Source organism: Podospora pseudocomata, assembly GCF_035222375.1.
Source record: "Podospora pseudocomata strain CBS 415.72m chromosome 2 map unlocalized CBS415.72m_2.2, whole genome shotgun sequence".
NCBI classification, from domain to species: domain Eukaryota; kingdom Fungi; phylum Ascomycota; class Sordariomycetes; order Sordariales; family Podosporaceae; genus Podospora; species Podospora pseudocomata.
In genome coordinates this window covers 2,605,963-2,625,330 of record NW_026946366.1, presented here as the reverse complement: position 1 = coordinate 2,625,330, position 19,368 = coordinate 2,605,963, and the positions used below count along the sequence as shown (strand labels likewise).

The following is a 19,368-nucleotide window of genomic DNA, read 5'->3' as shown; positions in this document are numbered from 1 at the left end:
GTCATGACTCAAAGGTTAAAACTGAGCGCCTAAACAATGACCAAAAGATTATCTTGACCTTACATAGACGTCGTTCAAAGTCTGATTTCAACCGCAATCAGCTGTATGATATGAATTAGACTCTTGCAAGAGTCGAAAAGGTCCATTAGTTGACAAAGGGTCAGTCAGGGTGTGCTTGCCTGCAGCCCCTATTTACCCCTTTTTCAGGTTCCTTGGAAGAGTGAGAGACCTGAAGCCATGGTGAGATAGCCTCAGTGAGCACACACAACGACAGCAATTCTGACGGGGAGTTTTGGTTCTCTACAGAATTTTATCTCTCCATCTTGAAACCCTCCATTGCACCTATGCTTTGCAGGCCTCTTTCAATGACAAGTGTCGAGATTATTGAAAGGGGGAAGCGACCCACTCTGAACCCTCAGGGTCTGGAACAAACGCCAATCGCAATGGACGCTGCCTGAGGCACCGAATGCGACATGGGTCCGACAGCTGCCACCCTGAACCTCCAGCGGACAGCACGCAGAGCCACATCGCTGTGAGAGACCATCTGGTAATGCGGCAACGGTCTGCAACTAGCGAACACACGAACAACCTCCTCCAAACCTCCCGTTCTCAATTCTGGACCGAATTCTCCCCTAGGCCCCTACGAGGGCCCTAATAAAGTCACCATGAGCTCCCGTGAGTTTAATGCCCGTCATTCCCTTTGCCTACCTACATCTGCGCCAATGTATCGCCAGCCAGCCAGCCGTATCGGGAGTTACTGACGTGCCTGCAACCCCACAGTCAAGCAGTTCATCCGCAACGTACGCGCCGCGAAGACCATCGCCGACGAAAGAGCCGTCATTCAGAAAGAGAGCGCATCCATCCGTGCCAGCTTCAGGGAAGAGAGCGCAGACCACGGTGTCAGGTACATATATCATCGACCTCTGGAGACAGACAGTCTGGGTTGGGCAGTGTGTGTGCTGATAGTAGGAACGGTACAGGCGGAACAATGTGGCCAAGCTACTCTACCTCTTCACGCTTGGCGAGCGCACTCATTTCGGCCAGATTGAGTGCTTGAAGCTTCTCGCATCACCTCGTTTCGCCGACAAGCGGTTAGGGCATTTGGCAACAAGTTTGCTGCTGGACGAGAACCAGGAGGTTCTCACCTTGGTCACCAACTCTCTCCAAAAGTGCGTCCATTTGCTCTGGCAGAGAACCCTACAACCAACTGACTCGATGGTACTAGTGACCTGCAACATTCTAATCAATACGTGGTCGGTCTTGCCTTGTGTACTCTCGGAAACATCGCCTCGGTCGAAATGTCGAGAGATTTGTTCAGTCAGATCGAGAACCTGATATCCACCGCGAACCCCTATATTCGACGAAAAGCAGCCCTCTGCGCCATGCGGATTTGTCGAAAAGTACCAGACCTACAAGAACACTTTATCGAAAAGGCGAGCCAGCTTCTGTCCGATAGGAATCACGGCGTGCTGCTCTGCGGCCTGACCTTGGTCAACAGTCTTTGCGAGGCCGACGAAGCCGAGGGCGGTGAGGAGGGAATTGTCGACAAGTTCAAGCAGTTCGTCCCTGCTCTCGTGAGGATTCTGAAGGGGCTAGCATCCTCGGGATATGCCCCTGAGCACGACGTCACTGGAATTACAGACCCCTTCTTGCAGGTCAAGCTTCTGCGGTTGCTTCGTGTTTTGGCCCGCAATGATGCCCAGGTAACAGAACAGATCAACGATATTCTCGCGCAGGTCGCGACCAACACCGACTCTTCCAAGAATGTTGGAAACTCGATTCTCTACGAGGCGGTACGGACGATTCTGGATATCGAGGCGGACTCTGGCTTGCGTGTTCTGGGTGTGAATATTCTGGGCAAGTTCTTGACGAACAAGGATAACAACATTCGCTACGTCGCGCTGAACACCTTGGTCAAGGTGGTGGCCATCGATACCAACGCCGTACAGAGACATCGGAATACTATTTTGGAGTGTCTGAGGGATCCCGATATCAGCATCAGGCGAAGAGCCTTGGACCTCAGCTTTACCCTCATCAACGAGAGCAATGTTCGGGTTCTGATTAGGGAGCTGTTGGCATTCTTGGAGGTGGCCGATAACGAGTTTAAGCCGACCATGACCACCCAAATTGGCGTCGCTGCGGACCGTTATGCACCAAACAAGAGGTGGCAATTCGATACCATGTTGCGCGTGCTGAGCTTGGCGGGCAATTACGTGAAGGAGCCGATCTTGTCGTCCTTCGTTCGTCTGATCGCCACAACCCCTGAGCTTCAGACGTATGCCGTACAAAAGCTTTACGCGAATCTCAAAAAGGACATTACACAGGAGAGCTTGACACAAGCCGGTGCTTGGTGTATTGGTGAGTATGGCGATGCTCTGCTCCGTGGTGGTCAGTACGAGGAGGAGGAATTGGTGAAGGAGGTCAAGGAGCACGAAATCGTTGATCTCTTCTCCACCATTCTTAGCAGCAGTTATGGTACTCAGGTTACCACCGAGTATGTGATCACAGCCTTGGTCAAACTCACGACCAGGTTCTCCGAGCCAGCACAGATCGAACGGATACGGCGCCTGTTGCAAAACCACCAGACAAGTTTGGACGTCGAGGTGCAACAACGTGCGGTTGAGTTCAGCAACCTGTTTTCATACGACGACATTCGCCGTGGTGTGCTCGAGAAGATGCCGCCTCCTCAGATCAAGGAATCATCACGAGTACTTGGCGAAGCGGCGAAGAAGACGAAGAAGGCGGACAACAGGAAGTCCAAGTCTCTCAAGCCGAAAGAGGAGGATCTTCTTTTCGACCTCATGGGCGATAGCGGACCATCGGCCCCGTCGCCAGTCAATGGCACTCAGAACGCGGATTTGCTTGCGGATATTCTTGGAGGAGCCAGCGCCCCGGCTCCTACCAGCTCTTCGCCAGCTCCGGCACAGTCCAATGTGGCCTCGATCATGGATCTCTTTTCGCAAGGACCAACGTCCACGCCACCTCCTGGCCCGGCTGCTGCCGCCCCTCCACCCAGCGCCGCCCTCTTCTCCATGGATGCAGTCCCAGCACCACAGGCGGCCGCTGCTTCTGCTACCCCAGTTGGACACCCATGCTACGACAACAACGGCCTGGACGTGACTATCCAAACACAAAGAAACGCGGAAGGCACAGTTCAGGCCATCGCCAGATTCAAGAACACGTCTGGGGCCCCTCTCTCCAATGTTGGGCTGCAGGCTGCTGTGCCAAAATCACAGAAGTTGCAGTTACTCAGCATTTCATCGACAGATGTGGCGCATGGTGCTGAGGCCACACAAATGATGAGGGTAGCGGGTTGCAAGGGGGTAAGTGATTGTACGTTCCATGGTACAAAAGTACTTTGCTAACAATCTTGTGAACAGCCTCTGCGGTTGCGCTTGAAGATTGGGTATACTCACCCCGCGGCGGGACAGGTAATGGATGTGGTTGCTTGGCAGGAGCCTGCTTAATGGTGTCATGCTAGCGATGGTTGGTTTCTATAGTGTGGAGAAGAGGGATTTGGGTGGGCGTTTTCTGTCACGTATGGATGGTTGTGATGGCTGCGGGGCGTCGGACGGTTAACAGCACAATAAAACATCATGGAGGGGGGAAAGCGTGGTAACCTAGATATATTACTGGTGTGAGTTGATAGTGGTGATGACTCCAAGATCCAGATTATACCGTGATGATAGTGTGACCTTGCCTTAGGTGCAAGAAATTGGCGGCTCTTCGAAACAGCTTCCAAAACATATGAGTACCCAAAACAGACGTCCTTGAAATCTCAAAAGTCTTCCAGTATTAATTAATTTTGCGCCATTCCCAACCCGCTATTGATGCAAGAAAAAAGCTTCAATCGCACACAGCCACATCAATTATGATACATTTTTTCATCTCATCATCACTCACACCACCATAACTCTGCTCAGTCCGCCTCCGTAGCGCTACCATCGCGCCTGTCATGCACAGTTAGCACATAGCAGTGATGAGTCGAAAGAGCGCGCCAAACTTACGGGATATACTGAATCCTATACTCCTCCTCCAGCATGGTGCGGATCTCGTCTGGCAGCTGGCCGAGGACCTTGTTGGCGTAGGTGCCGCGGACGTAGCCGTCGAGGCGGTTGTATTTGGCTATCCAGGACTTGGTCGGGTCGGCGATGGCGATGAGGCCCTCGAAGACGGACGAGGTGCAGGACTCGATTTGCTCGCTGGAGCCTTGGAGGTGGAGGAACTCTTCGCAGTTGGGGCAGCCTTCGTCTCGGAAACGCTGATGGGTCATGACTATGCTGCAGACCATGCAGGCGCGAAGGTAGCGCTGTTGGCCGGGGGCGACGTAGTTTTCGGACATTTTGGATGAGAGGGGATGAGAGATGGGATGAGAGAGAGTGAAGTGAAGTGGGGGGTGGTAGAAGTGAGCGGGGGCTTTGGTTGGGAATGCTGAGCTTTGAATAGGTAAGGCCTTTGATGAGTGAGAGGATGTATGTAAGTGAGAGTTGCAACCAGTTGGTGAAGATGCACGAAGACGTCCACCAGTGGGGGCGCAATTGGCTGGGCAGGGACTGGGACCCGGGCTCTGGGTGACATGGGTTACACGGACCACATATGACTTGTGGTGGTGGAGCGAGTGGAAACCTGGTTGGGGGGGTCTTTATCGATCCATCAAAAACGACTGAACCCCCAGACAGTGGACCTCAGCACCTCCATCTGCTGAACCATTTACCTTCTGGATTGGCTTTACCCGCGGTTGAAACTGGCCGAATTCTCTGTCGTCCGCTTCTTTTCTTAACCGTATCGGAGTCAAGGTTGAGCCAGTCTCCCCTTTGTTATCGCTCTCCGGCACTCCCATCTGTTGTGTTTTTCTGTTACATAGCGAATACTCCGCTAGGACCCAGCACCTCCTAGCACCCAGCACCCAGCACCACCCCGTACCCGCCAGCCCAAGCTTCACTGCTCTCCCACCCTTCGATTTTGTTTCGGGTTCGCGTGTGCTGCTATCGGACAGCAGGCACGCCCGGAGAAGAAAGGTTGATTAAAATGGGAAACAGCCCCTCCACATCAAAACCCACGAGCCAGTCGTCATCCTTCCAATCCAACGCCCCAGGAAGCCAAAATGAGTCTCCACGGCCCGTGAGGCGAGATAACAAACATCCGATTCCGGTACAGACTCACCGGGTCGCCGCCCCGCCCGAACCCTCCCTCACCCAAGCCCAGGGCACCGCCGTCCAGCCACCGTCCACCAGCAGCAACCGGCCAAAATCACTGCAGCACCGACCCTGCGCCGCATCCCCCCCGGGTTATTCCACCCCGTCGTCCTCGGTGACGGCTGACCGCTCCACGACGGTTGCGAAGCCCGTCGACGTCAAGCAGGGCATACCCCGCCCCTCGCATGAGCCCGCCAAGCCCGTGGCTGTCCCTTATTCTCACAACTCGCCTTCGTCCCCGAGGTCGCCCCGCTCACCAAGGTCCGAAGACATATATGAATCAGTCGTCATGCCGCATAGTAGCTTGCAAGATATGTCGTATATGACGCGCCCACCGCGGCTGCCCCTCCCCATCGAGGAGGAGGTCCACACGCCCGGGTCGCCGATTATCTCGCCTGCCGATATTGGACAGCCATTGGAGGATGTCGAGGAGTTGGATTCGCAAGGGCTGGTGCGCCCCCCGTCAAATGTCAGCAATGCTTCGGTGTTGGAGGACGATGACCCAGAGGGACTTTTGGTGGACAAGAATAGGCCGACGGTGCCCACGAGGTTAGAATGGAAGCGCGGAGGTGACAAGGTCTACGTTACGGGGACCATCTTTCAGTGGAATCGCAAGACGAGGTTACACCCGGTGTAAGTGTTGTTGAAGGCCCCGTTCAGCGCAGAATTTGGGTTCTGAAGAAGAAGCTAACACAGATTTTCCTCGACACAGCGAGGGACGGCCAGGTGTATTTGCGACCACGATCGACATTCTCCCCGGCACCCACCACATTCGATTCTTGGTAGATGGCCAAATGCAGACGTCCCCCGACCTCCCAACAACTGTTGACTTTGGAAATAACCTTGTCAACTACATCGAAGTCAACCCAGACGACCTCCCCTCCGCCGCGGAAAGTGGTAGTGGTGCCGCGGCAGCTGGAGCTCCGGCCAAGGACGGACAGCAGACGACTGAGAGGTCGCAGAACCCCGTCTCGGAAGAGGAGTCGAACCAGCAGCAGCCAAAAGCCAGCTTCAGGGACTGTCCGCCAGCCGAGCTGTTTGCCCACAAGATCCCAAGATATCTCCTCGACTTTGATCTGCAGGAGGATGCGCCACAGTACAATACTGCCTGCTCGGCGATTGAGAAGCTCCCCATGCCACCAGCACTTCCCGGCTTCTTGGGCAAGCCGATTTTGAACGCGGCGACGCTGATCAAGGACGACAATAGCGTCTTGAACATGCCGAACCATACGGTGTTGAATCACTTGGCGACGAGCAGCATCAAGAATAACATTTTGGCAGTTTCAGCGACGACGAGGTATAAGAGCAAGGTATGTTTATTTTGTAGTAATAAGAGTTTTGTTGATGGTAAGCTGACATGTACCAACCAGTATGTGACCACGATCATGTATAAGCCCACGACGACAGAAGGGATCTAGATATTTTCTTTTCCTTTACATGATTTAACGCTAATTCCAAGAATTATTACTATCATGGATTGGTGGTGGCGGGAGGCAGGGCTTTATTTTTTTGCATGGCAGTGTTTTTAGAGGCCGGGGTTTCTTGGAGTAATATGAATTGGTGGCCAGACTTTAATAACACCATCAGAAGATGATGGTGTGTGTGTATGCCGGGCGGGCTACGTTTTTGATGGTCTGAAAGAGAAAGAGATATCACTTGGGCTCATGTGAGAATTGCGTGTCTCGATATCATGTATGTCGGAGCTTTTGTTGAAACGGGGGAAATGACGAGTGGGTGGGGTGATGGACTGTTTGATCCAAACGGCCACCAGCCCGACCAGATACAAATACAACTACCTTTTCACAAGGGGTCCAAAACTGTTTGTTTAGTTCGGTGTGAAACCTTATTTCTTCTTCTCTTTGGTATCATTCATCACTTTCTCCATTTCACCAACACCTCATCCGTCCTAAACCGCTGGGTACACGTACTTTCCTCGATGGGGGTCTGGAACCCAGTCTCGTATGCCAGCAGCCCAGCGTGCGCAATCATGATCCCATTGTCGATGCAGAACCTCTCGTCCGTGGCATAGACGCTCCCCCCCCTCTCCGCCGCCATGGCACCCATCATTTCCTGTAATCTTTCGTTGCAGCCCACACCCCCCACGATCAAAACCTGGGAACTCCCCACGTGCGCCATCGCCCGTTCCGTGATCTCGACCAGCATGGCAAAAATCGTTTCCTGGAGCGAAAAGCACAGATCCGCGGGTGTAAACGCTTCCCCGTCTGTGCCTTTTCCCCCGCTCTTCATATGCGCCGCCAGCTCGTCCGCCCGGGTTAGGATCCCGCTGAAGGAGCAGTCCATCCCTTTTACTGCATAGGGGAGGTCGAGGAGGATGCGCCCGCCTTGTTTGGCGAGCTGTTCGATATTATACCCTGGGGCAGGGTCGTTGCTTATTTCTAGTGTTCGGGCGAATCTGTCTAGGCAGTTTCCTACCGCTATGTCGAGGGCTTCGCCAAAGATGCGGTAGCGTTGCTCGGCGTAGGCTATGACTTGGGTGTTGCCTCCGGAAACGTACAATACTACGGGGTGGGAGGCGCCGGTGATGGCGCGGCCCATTTCGATGTGGCCTACGCAGTGGTTGACGCCGACGAGAGGTTTGTTCCACAAGAGAGAAAGGGTTCGGGCGGCGATGGCGACCGAGGTGAGGGGGGCGCCCATGCCGGGGCCGCGGGTGTAGCAGATGCAGTCTATATCTGGGATGGTGATGTTGGCGACACGGAGGGCTTGGAGGGCGATGCGGACGAAGAAGGAGCGGTGGTGGGCGGCGGTGTCTTTGGGGAGGAAGCCGGTGCCGGGGGGGGAGACGAAGGTGTGGCGGATGTTGGAGAGGACGGTGGAGGTGTCGTTTTCGTGGAGGATGATGCCAATGCCCAGTTTGTTGGCTGAGCCCTCACAGCCGAGGGCTATTCGGCGGGTTTTTTTTAGGAGCTCCGTCATGTTGCGGGGTTGTGGTTGTGCTGGTGGTGGTGAGTGAGGTTGAGAGGTGATCGGATTAGATAGTATTCAGAGTTGGGATGAGGATGGTGGGGTGGAGGGTTGAGAGGTGGCTGAACTTCGCTGGGTTGTTGCGCGTTGTTGCTTGCTGGGACGAGGAGTCGGGTTGACGTGTAGAAACTCAATTGATAGGTCGTAGAGAGTCGAGGTGAATATCAGGCCTCTGTTAGTCTACAAAATGCCTTCGTCTCTTAGACATCGTTATTAACTCTGATGGCCGCCGATAGCCTGCAGGAGGGGTAGCTTTTTGACGGGACGGATATTTCGTCAGCGGGGCATAGGTTTCTTTCCCTGAGGGGTCAGGACGTTGATCTGCCTGGGTACGTACCGAAGCTTCCATCTTGGCTCGTGCGCACTTCCCGATTGGATCAGGATGCAGGGCTCCGCAAGACTGGAGTCGACGCCTTTTGGGGGCTTCGGTAGTGTGGGCCCCACTGCACTGAGAAAGTACCAATTCTCTTTAGCAGCCATCGCTGTCGACATCAGCAATCCTTCCACACACACAACACACTGCCTGCCATGATGTCCGGCACACCGGGAGCCTTCCCCTCCTTCGTCTGTACCATCATCTTGCAAAACCTTTTGCCCTCCTCCATTTTCTGACCCCGATTTCCTCCCCTGAAGACCAGCGCATGGGTCCCAGCTGAGCTCTGGTGCTTATCTCCAGCAATGCTGATCTTTCACCCTCCTCCCGGCCTGAAGACCGCACCTCCGGTGGCGAAGAGTATATCTCCTCCTCCGTGATCTCTCGAATCTTCAGGTATGTTCTATTTTCTTCTTTCCTTCTCCGGAAACCTCAAGCTTGCCTGCCACGGCGTCCTCCATCCTGGCGGAAGGCTTTCTTCCGGCGCTTATGATTCCGAGACTGACTTTGCTTTTACCCAGAGATGCACGATCAGCGCACAAAACACCGTCGTCCTCGAGGGAACTTGTCACAGTCTTCCACATCTATCTGCTTCAAAAATACCCGGCATCAGCCCGCGGGAGCTGCCAATGGCGCCTTGTTTCCCTCACGGGAGCTGCCTGCTCGCCATTGATCTGTCCCCGGCGAACCACACTCCTACGTGGCCTCGCTCCTGCTCAGGATCGCTACGGTGTTCGAGATCTGTCACAGCTTGGTTTTCCCTTCATCTGACAAGCTTGCGCTCTCCTCTACTCTACGGGGTGGCCGTCTTGTACAGATATCAAGACCCGGAATTCCCGCGCATGTGGCTCTCTGCCTCTGCCTTGGTCTCGGCCGGTGCCAGCAGCAGAGCACGCAAGAGTTTTCAGCGGAACCGTTCACGCCGACGTCAAGAACTCGCGACGATTCCGGCGTGGGTATTGCACATATTGCTCCTCCTTTTCATCCTGCCGTTCGCCCCCGGATAGGGTCGTCATGCTGGGATGAGAGGTGGACCCACATTTCTGTGGTCAGCTGGGAATTGCTTCTGAGCCCGCTGCTGGTTTGTGCTTCTCCTGTGGAACAAAGCCCTCGCCAACAATCACTCCACCCAGGGATGCAAAATCACCGGCGCATCGGCTACCATTTGCCTCGCGGGATGACATCTTTCTTTTCGCCAGGAAGATGATTTCCAACGTTCTGCACAGCATTCTGCGAAAAGCCCTTCGAGTTATGCTCTCGGCTTCGTTGGACACAACCTGCCTTGATGCGTCGCATCCGCCCTCGGCCATGTCGATGTTCAACGGCTGCGAAGTGAGTTCCACAATTGGTTGTGGGATAAACTTTGTCGAGCTACCATCGGCGCTCAGGACCTATAACTGGGACCCAAACAACGCCTCCGATTCTTCGCGCAAATTCTCACACCAATACCACGACTTCGGCAAGTTTGGAACGACAAATTAGTTTTTGCAGATATCACTGCTTTCTTTTTTTATTATTCAGCCGCCCGGCACGCCTTGGCCCTTGTCCCTGACGTCTATGTCTATGGCATAGTCTTCACCGTCGTCTATACATCATCCGTCACTCGCCCGCTCGCTTCCGCAATTATATGCTACACAAAAACCAACTGCACCGAACTCCTCGCCAGCCACGACGGGCTCCTCTTGTTTCAAGCCCATCGCTAAATGCACCATCGGAGTGTTGAGAGAGGGGATATACAGAGCAAGACCACCTTTGTGGCTTGCTGCTCCCGTCGCATCCTGAACGGGTGACGGGGAAAAATAAGGGCGAAATACACAAAAGCACAAAGGACAACTTCATGTTGCTCCCTTCACTTGTGCAGGCGATTTCGTCGCCTGCAGTTGTGCTGGTAGTGACGCCGGTTGGTTTGGTGGTATTGGATGTTGTTGCTGTTGCTGCTGATGCTGTTGTTGCTGCATCATCGCAGCCTGCGCGGCTGGCATCATAGTTCTTGAGTTAGGAACTACTCGGTGTGTCATCCACACTGGAGGCGGGACAGAGGCGCGGAATTTCAGTGCCCGGGTATCAAAGGGATCAACCTCGTACACCTCGGGCTCGTCCTCATCATCCGACGACTGGTCATATTTCCAGCGGTCGTACTGTTCTGCGCTGACTTCACGGGGAGGACTAGCCAAGCCACGACGATCAATCCACAGCCGATTGAGACGACCAATACGCCGACGGTACGATGGCGGGTTTGCTCTCGACTCCTCATCCGGAGCTACTCCCCTAAATTTCAAGAGCGGGCCAAAGTCTCGTGGCTTTTCTGGCTTGTCAAGCTCCATAGGGGTGGGTTCCTCCATGGATACCGACGACGCCGAAGCTGGTGGTGTCATCAGATATTGGGTCTTGGCTGGCCTAAAGTTGGGATCTTGAAGGGGCCCATGCACCGGAGACAACGGACCCCTAGTCAAGTCCACATAGTTGCGATTCCATTCGCTATGGGTCAGCACCTTCTTCTCGATATCAATCCGGAGCTCGTTCTCCTTCTCAGCAAGGCGATCAGCCAGCTGCGAGAGATCTGCCTCGACAGGACGGCCATCTGGTCGTACGGGCATACGAAGTTGGGCAGGTGGTGGGGGTCGCTGGACGGCAGGGGCTTCTGGCGCTTTTCGTTTCTGGGGCTGGAGACGGGTCAGTATCCGTTGAGGGTGATGGCAGTAGGAGAGGGCATGATAGACTGACCTTTTGGTTGACGAGATCTTCGTCGTCGGTCTTGATCCCCAACCTGACCTTGAGCTCCTTGAGTGTCCCGCGCGTCTCAAAGATGGCGCGGTCAGTCTTGAGCATCTCGGCCTTGAAAAGTTCCCTTTGGTGGGCAGCCATGGCCAACTGGCGCGCATCCTCAAGCTCCCTCCGCAGTCGCTTGAGCTTATCTGCGCACAGTACATCTCGTGCTCTTGTCTTGCGAGTGGCACGTACTTCTCGCCGACGGAAACAGACATAGGGGTCCATGTCATCACTGTCAGGGGAGATCTCAAACTTGAGAGTGGGATGTAACGGTCGGTTGCTCAGAGCTTGCCGCCGTGATTTCCAATACTCATAGATCTCTTTGGCGTGAGGCATGACCTTTCCTCTCTCCAAGCTTTGAAGGCCTTGGAGCATCTCCTCATATGGGGCTATTGTCTGGTCTATTGAGGCAAACGGGGTTTTGATGAAGGCGGTGTCCTCATACACCTCCATGATCTTCTCAAAGTCATCTTCTGAGAGCTGGGCAGAGGCGGCTCGTTTTGAGTTGTATGCCTTGAGAAAAACATCGTCCTCCTCCGTCATATCATACATGCATCCTATGCATTCTTCTACTGTTTGAGAGAAGCGGATATATGTTGATGGCTGGGAGCACCGCTGTGAGTAGAGCTCGTTATAGTTGAGTGTGCTCTCCTGTGGTGGTGGGACGGGAATTTCCTTGTCGGCAGCGACACCTGCATGTTGCAGGACCGCCTGAAGATGGTACTCCTGTCATTTCAAGGTCAGTATCAGATGCTATCAAGTGCTGTTGGGTAAGTCTTATGGTGTAAGGGCAACTTGATATGGTCCGTGCACGTGCTGGTGCACGTGACACGTGGCCGTCAATCAAGGTGAGTTTTTGACATACATTTTCCTCGGCCTGTTCGACACCGGTTGCGATTTGGGCTTCGGAGGTGAGTTGTTCGTATTCTGAAGGGTCGATTTGGTCTTCTCTGAGGACGGATAGAGGCGTTTTTGGAGCCAACTTCTTGATCCTAACCTTCCGGGTCGCCATGGCTGCTAAGGGCGGTGAGAGGGGCAAAAAGCCTGGGGAAACCCCTAATAAAAATTTTTTAAATCATTCAGCGGACCATGCGAAAGGAGTGTATCGAATTTTTCGATGCAAAAATGGCGTTGTTGGTAGTATTTTGATGGCCAAAGTCTCGTATCGCGATGGAGTGTCGTTGAAGTTCTGGCGCAGAATTTGCTGTTTTGGCGGCGTGTTCCAGGACGCTTCTGGCGATTGGCTGACTTTGGCCGGGCTCTTTGAAAGGGGGGGAACGTGCCCACTCTTCCCTACCTGCCTAGCCGATTGGGAGAGCGCGCGCGCCCAGTAAATTGTTCAAAGGGCGCAGCAGCAGCAACAAACACCAAGCAATCTGCCCCTCTTTGCACCTAAAAATCAGGCTCTGCTGCTGCGAAAGAGCGCATCCCTTATCTTGGAGAGGAGATGCTTGGAACAATTCACAGCCGCGCAATGTCTTGACGTCAGTTTTTTTAATTTTCATTGTTAGTTCACTGCAAATAAGGGAATGGGCTTTTTTTTAGCTTCAAATTCGACATTTTAAAGCCACTTTATTTGAAAACTCATCAAGTATCATCATCATCAACCACTGATATTTTATAGTGTGATTGGACTGCAATTCAATCTGTCATACAACTTCTCCTCTCTTTGCGGTGTGTCTGGCACGTGCATTCCGTTCTTTCGCCTTCCTCAGCTTGCCATGGATGGGCGCCTGAACGCGACGCTGTTTCGCGGCCGGGGGGTGACGCGCAAGGTGAGGTGAGAACAAATCAAGGTGAGGCCCTGCCCGTTTGTTGCCTCGCTTCGTTTGCCAAGGCAACCTGGAATAAATGTGGCTCGTGCGTCATTCATGACGACCGTGTGTGGCGGCAGCTTGTGGCTTGAGATTACCCCACTCCCCGTCAGACCCTGGGTTGGGGGGCCTGATTTGGAACCTCTTGTCTTGTGCCGCACCCCGCTTTTCGTAAGTCGCCGCCGCCAGTTGGGTTTGGGAGAGAGTCCAGAAGCGGTGTGTTGTTGATCGCAAAACAAACCCTCATCGAAAATAGGAGTTGGGGAAAAGCTCCTGAACTAGACGAACCTCAGCCTCACCTGACGGACGGATCAATCTGTTCAGCTGCAATATCACGAACGACGAACCTGGAACTTGGGTACCGAATTACACTACTTGCTCCTGCAGCCTCGACCGCCGACCGCCTGCGCCGATATCGATATCTCACGATTAGAGAGTAGCGGGCAGCTTTATTCAGCAACCTTCTTTGATATCTAGTCCTGTTTGGTTTTGATTTCTTGCGCAAACTTGACCCTTTCAACACTCAGCATTCTTTCATCAACCTGATCGACACCCTCCGCCGCACCTTTACCGCCACTGACGACTCGCGACAGCACCAAACCGCTCCAACCGACTTTTTTCCCTTCTTCTTCAAGACATTCTCTAGACGAGAGCATACAGGCAGAAATATAATACTCGGCGGAAGATAATTATCAGTCAAAATGGGCAACCAGACCAGCAGCGTGCTGGACAACATTGTTCAGGGGTCCAACTGTTGGTTTTCACCATGACATTCAGGAGAAATGATGGGGACAAGTTATTGACATATGGTTTTTTTCACCATGAATAGTCGACAGGGATGAAGTTGACCGGCTGCGGAAGAGGTTTATGAAGTTGGATAAGGCATGTTCATTTCATATTCGTTAGAACAAGGATCAACGGGGAATAGGAACAGGAAAGAGGATGGGAATGTCCCGAGAGAATGGGAGAGATATGACGAATATGGGGCTAATACGACTTGTTCAACACAAACAGGATAACTCCGGCACTATCGAGCGCGAGGAGTTCCTTTCACTCCCTCAAATATCCTCCAACCCACTCGCCACCAGGTAGGTACCCCCCCTTCCTCCCACCCAACCCCCAAATACTAACACCCATCCCAAAGAATGATTGCCATCTTCGACGAAGACGGTGGCGGCGACGTCGACTTCCAAGAGTTCGTCTCTGGCCTTTCCGCCTTCTCCTCCAAGGGCAACAAGGAGCAGAAGCTCCGGTTCGCCTTCAAGGTCTACGACATTGACCGTGACGGCTACATCTCCAACGGCGAGCTGTTCATCGTCCTGAAGATGATGGTGGGCAACAACCTCAAGGACCAGCAGCTACAGCAGATTGTGGACAAGACCATCATGGAGGCCGACCTGGACAAGGACGGGAAGATCAGTTTTGAGGAGTTTACCAAGATGGTGGAGAATACGGATGTCAGCATGAGTATGACGCTAGGTATGTTCTCCCTCGATTTCGAAGTGACGAAGGGATTGTGTTTGCTAAAACAAGATGAACAGATCAATTCTAGACCTGGGGAGAGGAATGATGGGCAGGCATGCTTTGCGAACATTAGACAACCAAACAAGAGAGTTTTCTAGCATAGCACAGCACAGCACAGCACACAGCAAGGTGGCATGAAATGAAGCATGAAATGGACTAATGAAATGACAATTCTTTCTTACTGATTTTCGCTTGATTTGTTCTTTTTTTCTTACCCTACTTCTATGCTGATTTCTCAGCCTCGAGTTGCTGTAAGTGTTGGCGTCAAGACCATTGCCTTGTTCCTTAACCATCAAAAGATGCCAGGCCCAGTGATGATAGCAAGAAGTAGTAAACTGTGTTTAAAGGCAGGCCTATTGAACTATTTCTGGCCGTATATTGATTCATGTCAACAGTACTCTCTGTCAACCATTCCCAAAGTCCCCATTGAACTATTTCCCAAAAGCCTTGATTTCCCACCGGCAGTCTCAACTTTTTGTTTTTGAGTCGGTGAGTATGTTGGCAAAGGGCCTAAGCCGAAGTGTTTTGAATCCTCTTCATCATGAATCACAGCGAATAAGCGATATAAACAACAAACCAACTAGTGATGGCTTGAAATGGAATGGACTTTTGTTCACACAAAGTTTAAGAAGATAGTTAGCCCCTCCATTCCTAGTCAAAGCAAGATAAGTGTGATGCATATATACTGTAGCAACGGCCAGCATCTTTTTCGGAACGTCTTTCCGTTTTCAAAATTAGCACTTCAAGAGGGCAAGAAGGGGGTTAGCCTGCCCCCGTTGGTACACAGAGGCATGTAGGCAGTGGACAGACTCCATATCCTGCGTGCTCTTTACTATACTACAGGTACCTACCTGTAACTCACAAACTATCTACCTCCACTCTAAAGCAAAGTAGAAGGGCTGATATGCCATTTTGTCGAAAGAGCCAAGCAGTAAAGAAATGCTTTTACCCCGTCCCCCCATAGTATACCAAAACAAGCAACTAACTCCAAGCAAACGCCCTGTTATCGTTTCTCCAACTCTCTCCCATCCTGGAAAGCTTTCCACTTGGCCGCCTTTGCGTCAACCTGGCAGTAGATCAACTTGGAAATCCCAATCGCCAACCTACCCGCCCACATCCTCTCACCCTGTTAGAAGGGATCAGTAACTGACATGAATCTAGGCTGAACCCCACCCATTCACAGATCTAAGCAAAAAGCCATCACCGCATCTCCTCCCCAACTCTTTTGCCTGTGTACTGACGCCTACCTCCATGAGCGATCCTACCTACCTAGTGAGAGATTAGGGATCGTGGTAGGCAAACTCATGACAACACCGCGTGCGTCTGGATATGCCCAGCCTAGGTTGTTACTTGAAACAAAAGAAGAAAAAACTATGAAACCGGTGTGCGCCTCACATCTGTCTTCTACGCTATGCTTGCTGCTTTCCTGTCAAAAGAAATCACCCACCCCTTAGGCGAGGTGTGCCTCGGTGTGAGTATCCAACGCAGGCACCATCCTTGTGTGTGTGTGTGTGTGAGTGAGAGAGAGAGAGAGAGACGGCCATGATCACTAGACAAATAATCGATCAATAGTTTCCATTGCCATGCTTGTCATCTCATTACATTACGGTACATCTCCATGAAAACAGTCCCAACCTATCATCATCAATCCATCTGTACACTTTGACATCAAACATACCTCTACAGCCTTACCTTTCCAAACAGAGTACACCTAATGGTGTGACTTTTGCTCTCCGTTCGTGGTAAGCTATGCAAACCCCCCGCACCCCCCACCCTTCCACCCACCCTATGTGCATACACCTCCCTATGTACTCAACCTTACCCTCACCACACCGCAATGTGACCCAACCCACAGCCTCACTCACCACCCACACCACCGCCATATGTACGGAGTACCCAACCTAGTAACCCGCCCTCCCCAGCCCTCCCACTCCCTCTCGGCCCAGATCAACAAATCACATGTCCATCCCCTCCAGCCCGGCCTACCTTTTCCCTTCAAAAACTAATGCACCCTAGCCGAACGGACCGGTGCAGGCGCCGCCACCTCTCCCTCGCAAACTTTGTTCTTCTACTCCCTAACCCTCACGGGCGATTGCAGTCCAGTCACACGCCGAATCTACTCACCTACCCATGAAGGTCTCGGTGAGTAGAAGAAGAAACACGAAGGATGATGCCCCTGGCTGTGGAGGGAGAGGGTGTAGGAGGAGCGACCTGCATTCCTCTCTCGTATGGCTCACCATGCATGTATGTAAGTGATCCCCTTGTCGGCTACGTGCATGGGCCGTTGAATAAAGTCCGTCCAGTCAGTGTACCTTGTCTGACTTCTTCTTGCAAATGTCACACTCCATGGCCCATATACGCAACAACTCTGCTCGAGCGTTGTGTGTGTGCCCGGCCATGTCCTCGAGCAGAACAAAAAACCCGAAAACCTTAGGCCTCCTGTCCCTCTTCCGCTCCCTCAAGGTTCCCTTGATCATCCATCCGTGGAAGTCGCTGTAGGGTATGTCAAGGCAAAACTCATGTGACTCCTAGGCTCGGCCTTTTCCTTCAAGGCAGGGGAGATGGAGGACGGGGTTCTTGACTAGAGCCACAGCGGCATCCTACAGGCTAATCATGGTGATGGCCCTAAATCTGGGGCGCCCGGCGGCGGACCGACGACTAGCTCCCTAATGGTGGACGTTACTTGTCCTGTCCCTGTTTGGCAGGCGTCTGTCAAAGTTGAGGGCTGGGCTGGGCTGCCTGAGACTGGCGATCAAGACCCGAGAAACACAGGAAGCGCTGCCGTGGGGAGGGATAGAGGGCGGTGATCTGTCACAAACGAGGCTGGATGGCGGTTGTCAGTTGCCCGTGTATCTGAGTTCCGACCCTCAATCTTTTGGTATCTTGTCTCGGGTGTCCACAGACATATTCCAAGCCAGCTCGGCTGGGTGTCGCCGTATCATCGTTTTCTGTTCATCCCTCATTACGGCAATGTCGATGCCAATCCTCATCATCTTCAGCAAGGAGTAAACACTCCGGTAAGCCTCACATAAAACACTACAAGTTAGATCGAAGTGTGTTAGCTTTCACCCAGTTAAGTAAGGTGAGCTTCATGCCCTGCGGAAAAGCGGCTCGGTCACCATCGCGCCGGCTTGGCTCTTCTGTTTTGTTGCTTTTGAGGTTTTGAAATGCGGGATGTGAAATGTGATACAGCTGAGGCAAGCTGATAAAAATGTGACAGGGTACCTAGTTCCTCAGCTCACTGGACCCCAGAAATGCTTGACAGCTACCCAGACCCCTGTCCTGTGGGGGTGTTGGTTGATGTGCGCCGTCCGAATCTCGATCCATGGTTCTGGGACTCGGCTGCGGAGATCTGGAGATCATGGAGGGGGTGATCCTAAGCATCGAATGCTTGTTGATACCCTAATGATGTGCCTCCTAGTGGTCCACCTTGGACAACAAAAAGCCACGGGGTAGGCGGAGACTGTATGTAAGACGAACTTTGTAATCTTTCCGCTGTTGGGCAAGCACAGACGCCCTTCGTATGTCTAACAAGTAAGGTAGTGGTGGTATGTAGTTTGATCGTAGATAGGTAGGTCGGAGAGTACAGGCCATTTCGGAGCTGATGTATAAGTCGCCGTCTCTACCACGGGTCAGAGACATCTCGCTGCAATCACCCGCAAAAGTTGATGAGCGCCATCGCCTGTGTCTTGGCGTCTCTGTGCTTGTTATCTCGGTCGGCGAGGTCGGCCGTGTGCTGTGCCCAATCAGAGAGGGGATGTTGAAGATGAGGATCAAAGGTGAGTCTGACGCTGACAAGTGTTCCTGCAGGGAAACCAGTGAGCTGCACGGTTTCTGCTGCTGTGGCACTCGATATAATATCAGGGGACGGACGGGAGATGGCTCCCTGGGAAAGGCGATCGGCTGGAGATGTGTGCAGGTGAAATGTGAGTGACAACTGGCGGGTGACTTGCAGTAGCGCGAGGCCCACTCGATTCTGCAGCGCAACCGGGTACCTGATGGGTACTTTGGTGTTGCGAGACACATTGGTCAATCTGGTGTAACTTTGTCTCTGCACAACAAGGCTTCTTGGCGTTGTAACTTCACCTGCCTGTCATGGTGGAGAGATAATGTGTGTGTGCCGACAGCACGACCAGGGGGTGTCAACGGGTAGGGGCCGACGTGGAGGAGAACCGCAGACAAGATGGGGCGATGAGTTGAGAAGACAATCAATCATTCTGCTGCTGGTAGTGCCGACCGACCGCGGTCTCGTTGAGGATGTGGGTGTGATAATCTGGGAAAAGAAAGCCAGGTAGAAATAAGGGATTCAGGATAATAAAGTGAGAAAGTGTTATTGGCCCAAAAGAGCTAGCCGGCCCTGACCCAGCAGTTTGGTTGGCCCCGTCTGGCAAACGTTGCAAACTGATTGGGCCAGATTCTCTGTCTCACGGGGCCTTGGCGCTTTCAATTGCAGCGCCGCTAGTTTCTGCTTTCAGCGCTGCTCGGAGACATCGCATGTAACTCGGTCTTTCTTGCCCTGTGTAGCAGTCTAACCACTGGAGCCCCCATCCCGATTTCAACTCTTCCCCTCCCCTGGGCTTTCCTGACAGATGGACTGATCACTCAACGCCGTGATACATCAGCTGAGGTGACCCATTGAGGCGTTGGCCCCCGTTGTTGAGGGCGATATAACCCTCAGCCCTGTTCTGATTTTGCTTCTCAAGCCTTG

At 52.8% G+C, this 19,368-nt stretch overlaps 6 protein-coding genes across 6 annotated transcripts; 3 read left to right on the top strand and 3 right to left on the bottom strand.

Annotated features, from left to right (window-relative positions):
- The first annotated feature begins 143 nt into the window (after positions 1-143).
- On the top strand, positions 144-3,762 carry APL4 (clathrin associated protein complex large subunit). The gene is made up of 5 exons (XM_062888124.1): positions 144-675; positions 781-904; positions 981-1,169; positions 1,226-3,323; positions 3,381-3,762. Exons 1-5 carry the CDS (start codon positions 666-668, stop codon positions 3,465-3,467), a joined length of 2,508 nt encoding a protein of 835 aa, XP_062746327.1. The 5' UTR covers positions 144-665; the 3' UTR covers positions 3,468-3,762.
- On the bottom strand, positions 3,612-6,405 carry SPT4 (transcription elongation factor spt4). The gene is made up of 2 exons (XM_062888123.1): positions 4,008-6,405; positions 3,612-3,950 (listed from the first exon to the last, which is right to left on the bottom strand). Exons 1-2 carry the CDS (start codon positions 4,340-4,342, stop codon positions 3,920-3,922), a joined length of 366 nt encoding a protein of 121 aa, XP_062746326.1. The 5' UTR covers positions 4,343-6,405; the 3' UTR covers positions 3,612-3,919.
- Positions 4,643-7,018, top strand: GAL83 (galactose metabolism-related protein). Its single transcript, XM_062888122.1, has 3 exons — positions 4,643-5,828; positions 5,908-6,505; positions 6,566-7,018. Exons 1-3 carry the CDS (start codon positions 5,029-5,031, stop codon positions 6,611-6,613), a joined length of 1,446 nt encoding a protein of 481 aa, XP_062746325.1. The 5' UTR covers positions 4,643-5,028; the 3' UTR covers positions 6,614-7,018.
- A 49-nt stretch (positions 7,019-7,067) lies between these two features.
- Positions 7,068-8,132, bottom strand: KAE1 (putative tRNA threonylcarbamoyladenosine biosynthesis protein kae1; the record flags this gene model as incomplete). The annotated part of the gene is made up of 1 exon (XM_062888121.1): positions 7,068-8,132. One exon carries the CDS (start codon positions 8,130-8,132, stop codon positions 7,068-7,070), a length of 1,065 nt encoding a protein of 354 aa, XP_062746324.1.
- A 1,632-nt stretch (positions 8,133-9,764) lies between these two features.
- EPL1 (Enhancer of polycomb-like protein 1) lies at positions 9,765-12,708 on the bottom strand. The gene is made up of 3 exons (XM_062888120.1): positions 12,188-12,708; positions 11,278-12,048; positions 9,765-11,210 (listed from the first exon to the last, which is right to left on the bottom strand). Exons 1-3 carry the CDS (start codon positions 12,332-12,334, stop codon positions 10,389-10,391), a joined length of 1,740 nt encoding a protein of 579 aa, XP_062746323.1. The 5' UTR covers positions 12,335-12,708; the 3' UTR covers positions 9,765-10,388.
- A 16-nt stretch (positions 12,709-12,724) lies between these two features.
- On the top strand, positions 12,725-14,758 carry CNB1 (Calcineurin subunit B; the record flags this gene model as incomplete). The annotated part of the gene is made up of 4 exons (XM_062888119.1): positions 12,725-13,889; positions 13,966-14,018; positions 14,151-14,224; positions 14,281-14,758. Exons 1-4 carry the CDS (start codon positions 13,838-13,840, stop codon positions 14,756-14,758), a joined length of 657 nt encoding a protein of 218 aa, XP_062746322.1. The 5' UTR covers positions 12,725-13,837.
- Between the last annotated feature and the right edge of the window lie 4,610 nt (positions 14,759-19,368).

Bases quoted from the DNA above. Each gene is read 5' to 3' on its own strand.
- APL4 (XM_062888124.1), top strand. The intron at 1,170-1,225 runs GTGCGTCCATTT...CGATGGTACTAG, and splicing joins GTCACCAACTCTCTCCAAAA to TGACCTGCAACATTCTAATC. The intron at 3,324-3,380 runs GTAAGTGATTGT...TCTTGTGAACAG, and splicing joins GGGTAGCGGGTTGCAAGGGG to CCTCTGCGGTTGCGCTTGAA.
- SPT4 (XM_062888123.1), bottom strand. From the start codon at position 4,342: ATGTCCGAAAACTACGTCGCCCCCGGCCAACAGCGCTACCTTCGCGCC. The intron at 3,951-4,007 runs GTAAGTTTGGCG...TGTGCATGACAG, and splicing joins TATAGGATTCAGTATATCCC to GCGCGATGGTAGCGCTACGG.
- GAL83 (XM_062888122.1), top strand. From the start codon at position 5,029: ATGGGAAACAGCCCCTCCACATCAAAACCCACGAGCCAGTCGTCATCC. The intron at 5,829-5,907 runs GTAAGTGTTGTT...TCCTCGACACAG, and splicing joins AAGACGAGGTTACACCCGGT to CGAGGGACGGCCAGGTGTAT. The intron at 6,506-6,565 runs GTATGTTTATTT...TGTACCAACCAG, and splicing joins CGACGAGGTATAAGAGCAAG to TATGTGACCACGATCATGTA.
- EPL1 (XM_062888120.1), bottom strand. From the start codon at position 12,334: ATGGCGACCCGGAAGGTTAGGATCAAGAAGTTGGCTCCAAAAACGCCT. The intron at 12,049-12,187 runs GTATGTCAAAAA...TTGAAATGACAG, and splicing joins TCGAACAGGCCGAGGAAAAT to GAGTACCATCTTCAGGCGGT. The intron at 11,211-11,277 runs GTCAGTCTATCA...CTCCAGCCCCAG, and splicing joins AAGATCTCGTCAACCAAAAG to AAACGAAAAGCGCCAGAAGC.